This window comes from Cotesia typhae, unplaced genomic scaffold, assembly GCF_013202065.1.
Source record: "Cotesia typhae breed Kobodo isofemale line unplaced genomic scaffold, CoteBio_Ctyphae contig_28, whole genome shotgun sequence".
Lineage (NCBI taxonomy): Eukaryota > Metazoa > Arthropoda > Insecta > Hymenoptera > Braconidae > Cotesia > Cotesia typhae.
Window position 1 is genome coordinate 392989 of NW_027423736.1, and position 18142 is coordinate 411130.

The 18142-nt window shown below is 31.0% G+C and overlaps 2 protein-coding genes across 7 annotated transcripts in view; one reads left to right on the forward strand and one right to left on the reverse strand.

Moving 5' to 3' along the window:
- LOC141525895 (uncharacterized) overlaps positions 1-4500 on the reverse strand; it is a 37993-nt gene extending 33493 nt beyond the window's left edge. For 3 of the 5 annotated variants that reach the window (XR_012478918.1, XM_074240590.1, XM_074240589.1), the window contains exon 1: positions 3647-4500. Coding sequence is in view for 3 of the 5 variants with exons in the window: in XM_074240590.1 (XP_074096691.1) it covers positions 3647-3677 (31 nt within the window). In the remaining 2 variants the exon portion in view is untranslated. Of the gene's footprint in view, positions 1-2377; positions 3555-3646 lie in introns of those variants that run through there. The other 2 variants (XM_074240588.1, XR_012478919.1) reach the window with 2 other exon arrangements.
- The window catches only part of Igl (IQ calmodulin-binding domain containing protein igloo), a 73285-nt gene extending 66996 nt beyond the window's left edge, over positions 1-6289 (forward strand). The window contains exon 5 of one of the 2 annotated variants that reach the window (XR_012478917.1): positions 2220-2235. Coding sequence is in view for 1 of the 2 variants with exons in the window: in XM_074240586.1 (XP_074096687.1) it covers positions 4535-4672 (138 nt within the window). In the remaining variant the exon portion in view is untranslated. Of the gene's footprint in view, positions 1-2219; positions 2236-4534 lie in introns of those variants that run through there. The other variant, XM_074240586.1, reaches the window with a different exon arrangement.
- The last annotated feature ends 11853 nt before the right edge of the window (positions 6290-18142 follow it).

An 18142-nucleotide genomic window follows, 5' to 3' on the forward strand; every position in this document is an offset into this window, starting at 1 on the left:
CTTTCCCACCACTTTTCGCCTGGATCGTGATAGTTACGATACATATAGTAATGAGAGCGATATTTTTTTCTCCGTGTATCAAAATATATTATAAAATTAATTTTTATATTATATTTATGATAAACTGATTTGATACATTATGTACTTCATAGAATCATTGTCATATGAGATAGCAGTACTGCAGACGGGAACTTCAAGGCGCACGGATATCACCAAAGTTAAGCAGCATTGAGCGTGGTTAGTAGTTGGATGCGTGACCGCTGGTGTTATAGCCGCAAAATTATATATAAAGTTTTTCTTTTGTATTTTAATTGGTTATATAGAATCGCGTACGACCATATCAAGTACTACATCCATAAAAGTAACCAAATAATTAATTAGAAGTAAAAATATATAATGAAATATTGTTATATATAATTATATATTATTATACATAGTTATACATGATTATATATAATTAGACCTGGCCAATTTTTGGATCTGATCATATATAGACAATTATGTATGATTATATATGATTAGACAAAATCTTTTTTCATCGGGTATATATATATATATATATATATATATATATATATATATATATATATATATATATATATAAACAAGCCGTTACCTGCCCGTTCCGCTGGGCACTTTATAGAATTGTAGTTTTAGATCTAGACTTGAAATTCATTCGAGTATTATTTTGACTTGCACAGGTTCCACATTCCATCGAATCGGAAATAGAATTTATTGAAATCCGTATTGAGATGATCTATACATGACAAACAAAAGATTATTACCGAATTTGTAGCTTTCTGAAGCTACACGGAGAAAATTTAATAATAAATACAACTATCCGAGTATTGTAAAACAAGCTTCTTAGTACGAATGATTGCGAAAACTATCCAAATTGTTAACTGAAACACCCAGATAGTTACATTTACCATCTGAATGATAATTATTACTATCTGGCTGGTAACATAAAGATCGTAAACTTAATCATCATATATGTTAACCGCTAAAATCATGTTGATTATAAACTCTACAATCATGATGGTAATTATTATTACCATTTAAGCGACTAATATGAAACACTTTTTTTTTTTTAAATGTCGAGTGCTGCAGCCTTATTTCTATCTAATATATATCACTATGTGACTACTGTGACTTGTGAACTATAAAAAAACAAAAATTTTGCTTTATTAAAAAATGACTTTTGTTAAATTGCACTGTACTTTCTTAAATATTGACGTTTTTAAAGATATAAGCTCATCCCGATGTTACACTCATCAAGCATTTTTATTTGAGTATCCACATGCATTTTGATATATTTTTCATACACGGAGAGAAATTTTCTTTGAAATTTACTCTCAAATTAACGAGAAAAATTACCGGACTGTATTGTAATCGTGGGAGGCTAAGGTGCTGCTGTACTATTTACTAGTAACAGAAATACTTTACAATTGTGTGAGTAAAATTTACCGGAGTCTACGGTAAAAAAATTTGGGAAACGACTGACCCTAAAGGCCATCTCTGCAACTTTCCGCGAATTTCATACTTAAACGCTCAAAATTGCAAATATTCATTTTTTGAGCTCTTCGAGCTCAAAAATAGAATTTTCGTGTCATTTTGAGCTCTTCGAGCTCAAAAAGATAGCTGTTCTATGCTTATAAGCACTCCGAGCTCAAAAGTTTGATGAAAGTTTATTGAAACATTATTTTTTGAAATTTCAAACTGCAATAACTTTTGAATGGATGAACCGATTTTCACGCGATTGGCGGCATTCAATGAAGTTTTTTAAGCACCATTAAGAATCTTTAAGGTTGAATTGATCGAACGAGAAATTTTGGAGTTATTCCGAAAAAAACACTTTTTTCGATTTTCTATCGTTCCCGATATCTCTCAAACGAATCAACCAATTTTGACCGTATTAGCGGCAATCGACGTGGTTTTACAAGGTTAAAAGCTGATTAGTTTTTAAAATCGATCGATACAGCCGTTTAAAAGTTCTTCCAAAAAAACTACATCTAAAAACGAAATTTTTCGTAGTTTTTTGGGGTTTTTTTGAGTTTTCTCCAAATCTACCGGTCCGAATCGATTCAAATATTTAGGAAATCTAAGTTTGATGATGCTCTTTGGAACGCCACTAGTTTCGTTCGATTCGGTGAAGCCGTTCAAAAGTTATAAGTGGGTCACATTCTCTCTCTCTCAATAAGATTTATCTTTGGTCTTAGACGAGATGAACATGTCACCGCTTATCGTCGAGAACTAGGTTGGCTATCAGTAAAATATCGTCGAATGTATTTTTTGCTGTGTTACTTCTACAAGTTGCTGGAAATCGGTAAACCGGGCTATCTACGAGATGCATTCTTGGACGAAACTGATGTGCGACGCTCTAGTAGATTAGCAGCTAAAAAACACACTGTATTTAAACTACCTCACTTTGCTACTACCTATTTAGAGCGTTCATTTATAGTTACTGTGATAAGAGTGTGGGAGGAGCTACCTGACGACATTGTTAACTCAAGCAGTTTGGAGGTGTTTAAAAATAAAATTTTTGACCATTTATTAAATTTGGATAATTGAAAAATCGCTTGATGACCCGTAATACTCTCAATTATTGTGAAATTTACCTTAATATGTCTTTATATTTCAAATGTTATTTAAAATTTAGAGTTATTTGTTGAATCAGATAAGATTAAAAATGTGCTTAATATCGCTAAAATATTTAGTAAAATGCTTAGAATTAATTTTAATTTATGTACTTGCAATATTAATATTAAATATGTAAAAAATTTTTGGTATTTATTATAATTGAATATTGCCATTTGGCTTGTGCCTTGGCATGAATAAACTATCAATCAATCAATCAATCTCTCACACACACACACACACACACACACACACATATACATACACAACATCGCGGGAGTAAGCAGTCAGTAGAAGCTTCCTGAGACCTTAAAACGTCGAGATCTGAGGAAAACTCGATTTCAGCAAAACGGGGTGAAAACAATAACTTCCCGATTCTAAAAAATCTTTGATTTTCTTAGCGGGAAATTAAAAATGGTACACCTTATCAGCTATGGTTCAACAAGTGACCTGACCAAAGCCACCTGAAAGTATTTGGATGTCGTGCTTTCGTGCTCGTACCAAAGCAGAAACGAAAGAAATTGGATTTAAAACCATAAAAATGTCTCATGATGGATTATTCAAAAGAGTCTAAAGTCTATCGTCTTTTGGATCAAGCAACTGGAAACATCATTATAAGCCGTGATGTAAAATTCATAGAAAATGAAAGAAGCAAAAAAAACAGAGGTGCCATTTGACCTCGATAATAATAACAAAAATAATTTTATTATCAATCAAGAATTTGCTTCAGTCGATACAAGCACACCCGAAGACAATATCCCATTACTTCAAACAATGCACAGAACACTGAACGTTGAATAAATATTTAAACCAGGTGATGTAACATCAGATAGTCAGTACATCCAAAAAATCTTGGAAAGATCTAAGCTAACAGCGCAAAGGGTTCAGCATTCCCATTGGATGTAGGGTACGAAAAACTACGTAATGAGTCAAGATCAAACAAAATCGATTATTATCAAAAATTAATAGTAGCCTTATTGTATATCTCTGTTAATACGAGACCCGATACCTCTGTAGCCGTTTCCATTCTGCGTCAACATATCAATAAAACCAAGGAAATTGATTGACTGGAGATGAAACAGGTCTATAGATAACTGAAAAATACAATAAATTATGAATTAAAAATGAGTGATAGTCAGCCAGAAAATTATAAGCTTACCAGCTATACTGATGCTAATTAGGCTGAGTGCAGAGAGGATCGCAAGTTAAATACAAGGTACATTTTCCAATTGTTTGGTGGAGCGATAAGTTGGAGATGTATAAAGCAGACGACCGTAGCACTTTCAACCACTGAAGCTGAACTGTTAGCATTATGTGAAACAGCTCGTGAAGCTGTGGGATCAAATGGTTATTAACATTCTTCGACGAAGCAAAAGAGTCGGCAATAATTCTATATGAGGATAATCCAACTGTAATTAATAGTCTCAAAACCACAAGTCCAACGAATCGCACGAAGTATATCGAAACAATATATTTCTATACTAAATCCCTTTAGCAGTTTAAGATTATGGTTTTAAAAGGATGATGAAATTAAGTATTTATTAGAAATTTTATAAGAATAGTTTTTAGTGGGAATGTTGAAATTTAAATGGAAAACATTCTTTATGCTACTATTTACTTATACGAATATAGTTATTGAGATTTATTCACATACACATATTACACCTACACACACATACATATACACATACCTGTAATCAAACTTTATTTAATCTTATAATACTACCTATTAGTCAGTTTTTCTAAATAAAGCGAACTAAACACATCTAATCTAATTCTATTTGTTTACTGTGCACTATCCTTCCACGAAACTTCCTAGATATCAAGCGACAAAACGTTGCGTCTTATTTCATAATACTTCCATAGAAAAAAAGTAAAATTAAATGATTTTTCACAGATGGATGATGCAGCTAACGAATTAGAAGGCATCGATTTAACCGATCCAGATTTACACAAAGCAGCAACTAAAATTCAAGCAAGTTTCCGAGGCCATAAAGTTCGTCAGGAAGTAGTTGTAACTGAGACCAAAAAATAAACCGACAATTATTAAGTGAAAACTAGTGATACTATCGATATGTGCAACCTTAATCTATAAATAGAAATAACACGCAGTTAATAAACCTGATTTCTGTATAGCTGTATATCTAAATATACATATATACATTTATTGTATCAAAAAACCAACTGAGTATATTTTATCTCAAATGTACCCGATGTCTTATTGAGAAATATTAAAATATAGATTCTGTTAAAATTTAGGCCCTTCACAATATTTAAAGATTTTAAATCAAATGTGTTCATCCTCTATATCTAAATCATGTGGGAAAATTTTGATAATTCCAAAATATTCATTGAATACTTTACAGAAAAGGCGTTTTATGATTTTTAGATGTTTTTTTTTAATTCAAAAATTACTCAAGATCAATCTTTAGCTTACTATAAAGTTGTTTACTTTTGCATAAAATAATTATTATTTGCAAAAGAATAGATATTTTCGTCCATAGTAATTACTGTTTTATTTTAGAGCTCATAAATAATAAACTTCATTTGAAAAAATACTAATAACTATTACTGTTCACTGGTACAAAACTATTTTGGGTTTCTGTTGATCAGTCAATTAAAATTTAACATGCTCTAAAGTGAGTTACAAGAATTTTCTTTAGCAACGATAGCTTGGTTGCAAAATTTAAATAATCTTGGAAAATAATTTTAAAGAAATATAATCGAACTCCTCTACGTCTTTAGATAATAAATGAAAAACTTCAATAAGGCGACCTATAGATACTCGTATTAAGGGCTCTTATTGAAAATGAATCTATATTGTGACATTTTTACTCGAATTTTAAGACCATTTGAGCGAATAAATTTGTAGGTTTTTTGACACAGTCTAATATACATATTTCCTTTCTTGTTTCAAATATTTGTCAATCTATTACGATTGTTCAATTTTTTCATTATTTTTTAAGTAAAATACATTATTTGACTATAAATATAAATTATTTGTTGATAACACCGTAAATAATGAGCCATCCCTAGTTATTGAAATATTTATAATTTAAATTGAACTACTTTATTAAAGATATCATTTTTTAGTTCATATTTAGCACTCTTTGTTTGTTCAAAAGCATACTGTTTATGAAATTGAAAGGTTAATTTCATTAAATCGTTAAAATTGAAACAACAAAAAATAAAATGAATAAATTCATTAATATTAAATTTAAGTAAAAACTAGTTTTTCATGATGTTACATACTTCAAAAACTAACTATCGTGAAAAATTCAAGATATTCTCAAGTGCAATTCATGTAGCACAGATAAAAATATAATTGAGTAATTCCATACTACATACCAAACAGCTTCAAGAACACCATAAAAAAGATGTACATTTTGAACTTATTTCTGCTCAATATTGAAGAATACTATAAAAAATAATTAAACTGTTATCATAAGTATTTATTCTATGATTAGTTTTATCTGTAAAAATCAGATAAAATAAAATGTATATTTATTTGATGATACTTTTTACAAGACCACATAAAAGATATTACCTTAATAATGGTTACTAAGTCTCAATTAAGAAAATTGTTTTTCCAAATATATAGAAAACAAAAATGTACTACCAACCGGCACTAATAAATAAATGTTGTATGAAAGATCCAAGCCACTTTACTCCACTTTTGAATAAAATTTTATTTCAAATGATTCTTGATTATATTTCATTAAAAATAATGTTAATGTACGACTCATTTGGGATTTTTTTCACTTTTCATACCCTGAAATTAGTATTTTTATCATTTGCTACAGAGAACGTCTATCCAGATATGATGATTTTCCGAACAAATATTTAAATTCTGCACCACAAATTTCTTTAGACACCACTCACAGCTATAGCGATAATAAACAACAGAGAAACTTGCTTCTTGACACCGACCTCCTGGAAAAGCCAACTCTCTCGAATAGTGATAAAATCTAAATCATTGTCGCCTGGAGAAAATTTTTTGACAGTGAGAATTCGTCCGATGGATGGGGCACGGGGAACGGGGTCATTTTACAAGTTTTTGCGCATTCGCACGGGTAATTTACCAAAAATAGGAAATATGACTGCTTCCGTACCCTCGGGTCTTTCGGGTACTATTTGCGCGTGCGCATAGGTATTTTTTTAGACTACGAAAAATATCCCTAGATTTGAAATTTTTTACCATCTGTTATTCTTATTACTAATAATAATTAACGATTAAGTTATTTATTGTTTAGTAAGAAATTAATTCATTCATTAGTAAATCAATGAACAAATTGATACATTAGATTCAATTAATTAATTCATCAATTTTCTACATTTATTAACAAATTAAAAAAGAAAATGTATGAGATTTATTTTTTTATGTATGTGATACATATTTTTAGTATCATGTTAATATAAAAATGGAATAAGCTACAACACTTGATGTAGAATACGGCTCGCGATTGTGATTAATTAAATCGTTCACTACGTCGATTTATTCATTAGCGATCGTTTTGTTTTTTTCTTATCCTTGAGTAACACTGTATAAGTTAAAATAAAAATTATTATAACAAAAGATTTACCATACAATTTGTAATCAATTAGATATTTAATTATTTACTTATCACTAAAAAATATAAATATTTGTTAAATAAGATAAAAAGTTTTATGTTTCCAGTTCATTCATAAATTCCGTTATTATTCATTGATAAAATTATTTCTAGTTGTTAATTATGGAAAAAAACAATAAATATGAGGAGTACTTCTTCTTTTTGTTCTCCTTTGTGTGTTCAATAAAGTGTTTGCCTGTAGTTTGGATAGCAAACTATCGAAATCTTCTTCAATAATGATGGAATTATATACTATTAATGTCAGCATAATTGATTTTTCCATCGACAGTTTTTGGTAGAGAAGAAGCGTCATTCTATTTAAAAAGTGATTATGAAATAAATTAATTTTTTTTTTAAGCCTTTGAACATCAATAATTTTTTTTCATGACATTTTAATAACTATATTTACATTCACTATATTTACAATATATTTAGACTCACACACACGAACACACACACACACACACACACTCACACACACACACACACACACACACACACACACACACACAGACACACACACACACACACACACACGCAGTGACACCCTCGTGGGGATACTCATGTAAGTTTTTTGTGACCTTCAAAAAATTTTCAATTTTCTTAGCGAGAAGTTAAAAATATACTGGTGGCAAGAAAAACGATTACTGAATTAATTATAAAGACTGCTTAGTAAATTAATGATCAAATTTCGTGATAAAATCCTGTTTTTTTTTTAATTTATAGTAGAAATAAATCTTCCTTTAAAATAGGGCTCCGGTGTTTCTTGAACATTTATTAATGCTATATTTTCTAATGAAGTCAATTTAATTAACAGTTCATTCAATTAATAAACTGATTCATTTTTTCTCGATCTGAACGTAATGCTCGGAAGCTATTTAGTTGTACAAATATCAATCTTATCCGTGAAATAATGAAAACAAGCATGAATTTCAATTGTTATCGATTCATATGGTTGCATCAAAATGATCATCAGTAGGGTTAATGACTTGGTGAGGAAGGGCTGAAAGACTTGTCCGTAAAATCGCTTTTCATATCAGTTCTCTGGCTCAGTTATCAGAAATGAAAAAATTTTGGGTACTCAATGACGCACGCCAAGTACGTCTAAAAAATTGTTTTTATTCGTTAAATTTATCACAAAATTTTTTCAATTATGGAAGATCATAACGGCTACTTGGTCCGTTTTTTTTTTTATTTTACATCTTTTTGTAAAATGATAATTTCTCCTTGGCATTTTTGTAAATCAAGAGTTGTGAACGTGTACTTGGCGTAATTTTTTACAGTGGAACTGTTTTTGTTCGGATTTTACATCTTTTTGTGAAAATTTCTTCTTTTGACGTGATGAGCACTCGATTTTCGAAACACGAGGTAAAACCAATGACTTCACGATTTTTGAAAATCTTCGATTTTCTTAACGGATAGTTAAAAAAATCATCAAAGTAAATTTAAGATTTTTTTTAGAAATTATATTTACATTGAAATTTTTTTCTTAATTACAATTTCCGCCATTTAAAAATACAGAAATTACATATTTCATAAAAAACGTTGCATTTGTTCTTTCGTTTTTTACATTCTCACAGAGTATTTAAAATTTGTCCCTTGTAGAGACTGAAAACAATGGATTTATCAACCATATACATATATATATATATATATATATATTAGGGTGGGTCAAAAAAATCGAATAATTTATTTTTGACTTTATACTCTGAAAAATAGGTTCGTAGACACCTAAAAAGAATTCTCTCCAAGTATAAGCTCTTAATTATAACGGGAAGGTCCTCCGCTTTGCGGGTTTCTATTTTTTTCGAATAATCAGATAAAAAAATTTATATCTCGCTTCCAACTGCTTGGAAAAATATTCCGTGGCATAGATTTTGTGAGAAATTGAATGCTTTACAAAAAGGTCTCTTATGACTTTTTCAAAAACTCAACCGATTAAAAGATATTCATAGTTGAAGTTTGGCTATTTTAAGGAAAATATTCGTTTTTATTATGAATTTTATAAGTCGATGAAAAAAATTATTTCGGATTGCGGAACTCATGATTTTGTAGGAAATTTACTGCTCTACAAAAATGGTCTCTTATGATTTTTGATTAAGTGAAGCCGTTACGAGATATTCATCGTCAAACATTAACGAATATCAATATTTCCAGTTTTTGATCAATAATTCGATAAATTTTAATTTAAACTATGAGTTTCAGGAAAATTTACATAAATTTGAGTTTCGATCGATAAAAAAATGTTATAATAAGTTAGATAAAGAATTATTGGAATTATCATTGATTTTCCTTGGAGAAATGCCTCAAGAAAAGATTTCTTTCAAACGTCCTGGTGCTGTTCATCATGCTAGATGGATGGCTAAGGCCATTTATAGTTTGAAAATGTATCTATTCAGAGATGAATTCAAACTCTCTCAGAAAGAATTGCATGGTCTTCGTCATTTCTGTATTTTTATAGTCACATTGTATTTAAAAGCTTGGTTTTCATCAACTTCTGCAACAACTGCTGCTTATCATGACTTGCAGTTTATGAAAAATTTATTGGAGTACAAACATATCAATCCTTTGATTTCTTCAGCTACGTGTGAAAAAATGATTTCGCACTTATGGTATTTGAGCGATGAACTTGCCATTTTATCACTGTTTGACGATGGCGTTCCATTAGAAGTAAAAAAGTATTGTTGAAGCTGTTAATACTCGTGAAGGTACAGATTCTAAAGCTAAAAGATTTGTAATTGCTAAAAAGATTTGAATTCATTGGCGCAGAGAACTCTGAGTGACTTTGTGTCTAAAAAGTCATTAAATCTTTTCAAAATCTTCGATCTACCGTATGACTTTCTTGATGTCGATGTTGAATTATGGCCTACTAATGAGAGTTATCTCGAAAATAAAGAATACTTTCAACAACTAAAAGTTGTCAATGATTCAGCAGAGCGAGCTGTTGCATTAGTCAGTGAATATAATCAATGCTTGACAAAAAATGAAGAACAATTCCAGTACTTATTGCAAGTTGTCAAAGAACATCAAAAACATTCCCAAATTGTAATAAAAGAAATTATTTATAGTAATAGCGTACTGTTATGTTAAAAATATAGACAATTATATTGCAATTGATAATTCAATAAAAAATTTATCTATAAAAAAGTTAAATACTGGTTGTTTCTCACTTGATTCAATACTTTTCATATTAAATTTGACAAAGAAATATGTCATTCACTTCAAATTAAACTAATCATTGGCTATATGTCGAAAAAAATGCTCTAATTTCTTGTTTTAATGCAATCAAACAAGCTCAAGACTGAAAACAATATTAAAAAAATTGTTTATAACATTTCTTTATCGATCGAAACTCAAATTTATGTAAATTTTCCTGAAACTCATAGTTTAAATTAAAATTTATCGAATTATTGATCAAAAACTGGAAATATTGATATTCGTTAATGTTTGACGATGAATATCTCGTAACGGCTTCACTTAATCAAAAAATCATAAGAGACCATTTTTGTAGAGCAGTAAATTTCCTACAAAATCATGAGTTCCGCAATCCGAAATAATTTTTTTCATCGACTTATAAAATTCATAATAAAAACGAATATTTTCCTTAAAATAGCCAAACTTCAACTATGAATATCTTTTAATCGGTTGAGTTTTTGAAAAAGTCATAAGAGACCTTTTTTGTAAAGCATTCAATTTCTCACAAAATCTATGCCACGGAATATTTTTCCAAGCAGTTGGAAGCGAGATATAAATTTTTTTATCTGATTATTCGAAAAAAATAGAAACCCGCAAAGCGGAGGACCTTCCCGTTATAATTAAGAGCTTATACTTGGAGAGAATTCTTTTTAGGTGTCTACGAACCTATTTTTCAGAGTATAAAGTCAAAAATAAATTATTCGATTTTTTTGACCCACCCTAATATATATATATATATATATATATATATATATATATATATATATATATATATATATATAATGGATAGTATATTAATAATAGTATATATGTATATTCACTTACCTTTTAGCGATAAACAATTAATTATGATATAATTTGTAATATTAATAATTCTATTGATAAACGAAAATCTTACTGATCGTATACCTACACTTTATGCCTTATTAGTAGTAGTAGTAGTAGTAGTAGTAGTAGTAGTAGTAGTAGTAGTAGTAGTAGTAGTAGTAGTAATGTAAGTTATCGCAAGGTCGCTGAGCTTGCAAATATTTTGTATATGTATATTCACTAACCGTTTAGCATTAAATAATTAATTATTATATAATTTATAATCTTAAATAATTCCATTGATAAACGAAAATCTTACTTACCGTATACCTGCATATCAGATCTTATTTTAAGGATAATGAAGGGATTTTTTCTTATTAGCTATTATAATAATATTCATAATAAGCATAAATTATCAATACATGTATTATTAGTTATTGATACATAAGTTTTCGCAGAATACAATAGCAATAGACAAAACTCTTTAAATTTTATAAAATAAACATTTACCTTTTTATAATTATAATAGCAATAATTTTAGATTTTCAAACTTTTCATAATCATTTAAACATTCTTCACTTTAGCTATAATTTCTTTATCGAATAGCAACATTAATTCATAAGTAACAATATCGATATAGTTTTCAATAAACCATTCGTACGATTTACCTTCTTTAGCCGATAACTCACTAATCACACTATCTTTGACGGTATTATTCTTCAAATTTGATACCACACATTTACGAATGACTTCTTCAGGTAATTCGATTTTGCCAAGAAGTTTTGGTAAGAACTCTTGAACAGGTGTAAAAAGGTGATTGAGACACACATTACAAGGTTCGACGAATTTTTGAAGATAATTCAAGCGGGCGTTCACGAGCTCTTCAAAACCGTAGATAGTTTGGAGTGTGTTCTCTTTCATTGTCACTTTTCGGCCACGCTGAACAGCAGTAGATGTTGATGATGATGGTTGTTGATCGGTTCTTTCAATGATGGAGAATAATTTAGCTTTCCCATACATGGACCCCAGCAGAGAATATTGAAAACTATATCCATCAAACGATGTTGTATCGAGCGGTAACTTTTTATACTGTGATTCGATTAAATTCAGATTACGGGCTAGTTTTTTAAGAACAGTCGTAAATTTTAACCACTTCGCTGATGCACATAAAATACCGCAGGCTTTTTCGTCAACAATAGCGATACATGGTTCAAACTTGTAAACATCACTATTCAATTTTAAACCAACAATGATTGACTTTGAGTGTGAATCATTTAATTTATAAGATGTAGTCAATAAGAAATCAAAACGTTCCCATGATGGTATAAAACGGTGTTCTTCAACACCTTCGTCAGCTTGAAAATTCTCGTAGAAAGAGCGTTTAGCCATTGCAAATTAATAGTTGTTGCACCAACAATGTTCTTAAGCGAACTGATGCTGGTTACACACGGTTAACACCCACAACTCAATATGATGGTTAAGCATTTTTTCATATAATATTAACAAATGTAGAGTAGAGCTATGCGTTCACTGTCTAGACTACACGTGTGTTTTTAAAAAAGCCGTCTCAGCATAACGTGACCAGCTACTGCACACAATTTTTCTTATAATTATAAGACAGTTTCAATCAGCTTCTTGTAACTTACTAAAGTATTTTTGAAGACATAATGAACGCAGATAATTATATTTATCAGCAACCCTTTACGAGGGCTGTGTGTCAGCTAGTGCGATACATACGGGATAAATCACCTCGTTTGTGGTCTATCTACACCGAAACGCGTGTTTCAAGTTGGGTCTTTTTACAGCGTGACAGATTAATAAAACTATTGCGTAGAATTGTGGCTGTAGCTTCTTGCCGTGTGTTGTCAAGAGCTTATAAGAAAGGATTATTAACAAATAACACTTTATTATGACAATTGCCGTTAATACAATCCTTCAAACATCAAAAGCAGACGCTGAGTGTTTAAAACCCTTCTTAACAGCTTATGGTAAGTATTTTTATTTCTAGACCGTACAGCGTTTAATTTAAATATCTCACACCTCATTTTTAATGGTTTTATAGAAGTCTATTGCCGCGATGAACTCCTAAATTCTGATAATACTTCTGATGACGATGAGGATGATATTGACATTAGCGTGAAAAAGTAAGTTCGGTGTATTTAATCAAGATGTAAACCAATCGAATAATAATAATAATAATCGCAATTGTTTCATAGAACTGTCAAAAACCTCAACATCTGCAGCTCTAAAAGGTGAGATAATAAGGCTAGACCGCTTTACCGGAGTGAAACGTTCACGGAGCCGTGCATCGTCTACTAGCTCCGATGATACGCATGTATCATATCCTACGGATACTGATGAAAATATGATGACTTTATCGGCTGATCTCGATTCGGAAGAAGAGTATTATCAACACGTAGCATATAATAATCGTCACAACAGCGATGCTGAAGAGATTATTGTAGAAGAAGACGAAGAAGAAGAAGAAGAAGAAGAAGAAAAAGAAGAAGAGAGCACGCCTTTATTTTTTGATGACCCTGACGATTATTATGACGACAATAGTGATGACTCTAGTGATGATAATATACGTTCCTTTGTACAATCACACGCTCTAGGTATTTTACAAGATATTACAAATATTCACACACCCTTCGCTGCTTAAATTTAATTAAATATTATTACTGCTTGTATGACACCTTATGCGATTTAAATAAAAGTTTAAAATACTAACAACATGAACATCTACCTTATAAATAGTTTAATTGAAAATATACATATATATAAGTGCCCAATATGGCGGTGTAACAACACGCTCGAGAGCAAAAGCCACACAGAACGCCTTACCATCTACATCGACAGCAGGCTTACCAGACGATCACGAAGCCTCAATTGAAGATCATACTTCAATTGAAGAGCATATTGTTGAACCACCTGGTAAAAGATTCAAAATCGAACGTGAAATAATTAAACATTATAAGCGGTTTCAAGCTAAAGGTAAAGAAACAACTTTAATAATACAAGAACCGCCGGTTAATACAGATCCCCTACAATGGTTTCACGACGCATTGAGCGATATTGTAACATATATTACAGCGGGTTGTAATGCGCATGACTATATAGGTTTTACAATTAATTATGAAAAACTCACACAGGGTGTAATATGGTCGCGTTTTCAATGTGCAAACGCTGTTACAGGCACTGATTTATGGAATTTGCTTACTAGCGTTTCTCAAAGTGCCGGAGGCTTAACAACCAACGATAAAATAATTGTTACATCAGCTGTTGTCGCCGGTGTCGCGGGGTGTGGGAAAGTAATTTTATCTCATGAAAATATATTTAAACGATCCATTATAACAATCAATAACAATGATAACTTATGTTTACCTCGTTCGTTAGTTGTTGAAAGCATATATAGAACGTGGTGAGATCCGTTCAGGGTATTTGCAGAAACGATGGAAAAGCATAATTGATGGACGAAGGAGTTTTCAAGAGAAAGAAGCGTTTAAATTATTACAAACTTACCCGGTCGTTATACCGCGAAGGGGTTGCGGTTTAAATTAAATACAAAATTTTCAACACTACTTTGCCCGCGAGGGTACAGCTATCGTTGTTTATGAATTTTTAACTTTTGGTAAAGGTCAACCGCTTTTTGACGGTCGTAATGCTGTTCAAGAAGCGTTCGGAAACGTTTGCAATACAATTAATTTATTATATTACCAAGACACTAATCATTTTCAACCAATAATAAATTTAGCGGGTGCTTTAGGCAGTCGTGCATTTTGCGAAACTTGTAATAAAGGATATGAATCAGCACGTGGTCATAGGTGTTCTAAAAAGTGCCCGCGCTGCAACGTGGCACCTGTGTGTAGACAAATATGTAAAAAAACATGCCTTAACTGTAAGCGATGGTTTTCAAACGATGATTGTTACTCAAATCACTTAAAAACTGGTTCGGCTAATTTGAGAGGTAAAAATAAAAATTTCACAGTTTGCGAAGCATTAAAATTATGCGGTGTTTGTTATCGTTATATCTTTCATAATGTAGAACATAAATGCAACATAAATTATTGCAAAGTGTGCTGCTGCGAAAGGCCTCTGAATCATTATTGTTTTATGGCCCCCTTGAAAAAAAAAGAATTACCAAAAGTCTTATTTTTATTTTATGATTTCGAAACACAGCAAAATGAACGTGTAAAAGGTAACCGTAGTACAAGAATTCATATACCTAATCTGTGTGTAGTTCAAAAAACTTGTACTTATTGTTGGGATGACAAATATGTTTCTGAAAACTGTGCTGAATGCGGTGTGCGTGAATTTATTTTTAACGACAAACCTGTAGAAAAATTAATCGATCTAGCTTTAAAAAATACTAAAAAATTTTCGAAAACTATATGTATAGCTCACAATGCTAGAAGTTTTGATGCTCAATTTATTTTGAAATGTATGATAGAAAAGAATAAAACAAGGCTACCGGATTTAATATTAAATGGTACCAAAATAATTGTTATGCGTATAGGTAACACGGTTTTTTTAGACAGTCTAAATTATTTACATATGCCTTTGAGAGATCTCCCAGAAGCTTTCGGTTTCAATAACGAAGTATCGAAAGGATATTTTCCTCATTTATTCAACAAACCCTGTAATAGGGGTTATGTAGGTCCTATCCCTGCTGTCAAATATTTTTCTCCTGATACTATGTTTCAAAAAGAGCTTGAAAAATTTATTGCATGGTATAATGAAAAATCAGAAGAAAATTATGTTTTCAATTTTGATTCCGAAATCAAATTTTATTGTCGAAACGATGTTATTGTGTTAAGAAGAGCTTGTATGCAGTTTCGGGATATGTTTATAAAGTGTGGAAATGTTTGCCCGTTTTCAGAGTGAACTACAATAGCGTCAGCTTGCTCAAAAATTTATCGCCGTAATTTTCTTAAACCCGATACAATAGGTATTTTACCGGCTACAGGTACATACAGATGGTCTCAGAATCAATCATTGAAAGCTATTAAATGGTTAATTTTAAAAGAACGTGAGTACGGTTATAGAATTACACAAGCAGCGCGTGGTAAAGAACAGCGTTTACCTTCCGGTATAGTGGTGGATGGTTACTTTGAAAATTCTAGAACAGGTAAAAAAACCGTATTACAATTTCACGGGTGTTACTGGCACGGGTGTCCTAAATGTTATAAAGTAAACCGTGATAGAAAACTAAATAATAACTACCAAGAAATAGATAATATGGATACTCGATACGAACGTACCATTGCTATATCCGAAAGAATTCGAAACTTGGGTTATAAATTAATAGAGGAGTGGGAATGTGATTTTGATTTATACTTAACCAACAATCCTGAAACACTTATAGCGTTGCAAAATCACCCTTTAATCAATATAGAGCCCTTAAACCCACGAGATGCTTTTTTGGAGGTCGTACGGAAAGCTTTATATCGTTATATGATGCAAAAGAAAATGAAAAAATTAAGTACGTAGATGTTTGCTCGCTGTATCCTTACATTTGTAAAACAGGTAAATTCCCAATAGGCCACCCTAAAATATATATAGGTAAGGAATGTTCTGAAATTATAGGTCCTAACAAGGATTTATCAAAAGTAGAAGGGCTAGTTAAATGCACTATTTTACCACCGCAGAATTTATACCCCCAGTACTCCCTTGTAAGCTCCATAATAGACTTCTTTTCACTTTATGTCGTTCTTGTGCTCAAGAATTAAAGCAAACAAACTGTACCCATAAAATTAAAGATAGGCTTTTAAGAGGCACATGGGTTGTTGATGAGATAAGAAAGGCCATTCAGAAAGGATATAAGTTACTTAAAGTATATGAGATATGGCATTATAAAATAACGCAGTACAATCCAGAAACAGGTATTGGTGGAATATTTGCAGATGATATTAATACATTTTTAAAAATTAAAACTGAAGCTTCTGGATACCCCAGAGACTGTATTACAGATCAACAAAAAACACAATATATTGCTGCTTATAAAAAAGCTGAGGGTATTAAATTAGATAGTGAAAAAGTTGAAGTAAACCCTGGGTTACGTTCTGTAGCGAAGCTCAGCTTAAACTCTCTTTGGGGTAAGTTCGGTCAGCGCGAAAATTTGATGCAGACAGAAATTGTCACGACGCGTGCACGGTTGATGGAAATGTTAACAGACAGTCAAATCGAAATTTGCGGCTTCTTACCAGTAAATGATAAAACATTGTACATAAATTTTATTCATAGTAAAGACGCTCTCAAACCGTCACGTACAACGAATGTTGTGATAGCAGCTTATACAACGGCTCAAGCTCGACTTAAACTGTATAGTTACTTAGAAAAATTAGGTAAGAGAGCGTTATATTGCGATACTGATTCATGTATTTATATTTCATCAAATGGTCTGTACGAACCTCCGACCGGTAAATTTTTAGGTGAGCTGACCGATGAGCTAGAGAAATATGGTATAGGTAGTTATATCACATCATTTGTAACAGGAGGCCCTAAATTTTATGCTTTTACAATACTTACACCTGACGGGTCTATAAAAGAAGTGTGTAAGGTTAAAGGTATAACTTTAAGTGTTTCAACCAGTCTTAAAATTAATTATAAAACCGTAAGGTCTCTTGTCACAGGTGAAAGAAAAAAACCTATTAAAATAAAATTTGACGCTATACGAAGAACATGTTTTCACGCTGTTGTTACAAAGAAAGAAAAGAAAAAAACGTACCCGCAATTTAAGAAAAGAAAGTTTGAAAATAAATACATGACATTACCGTTTGGTTATAAAATGTAATTATATATTTTTCAGGAAATAAATTTAGATAAATTAATATTGTAAATGGAATTATGTATTTAACGAAATAAATTCAGATAAATTAATATTGTAAATGTAA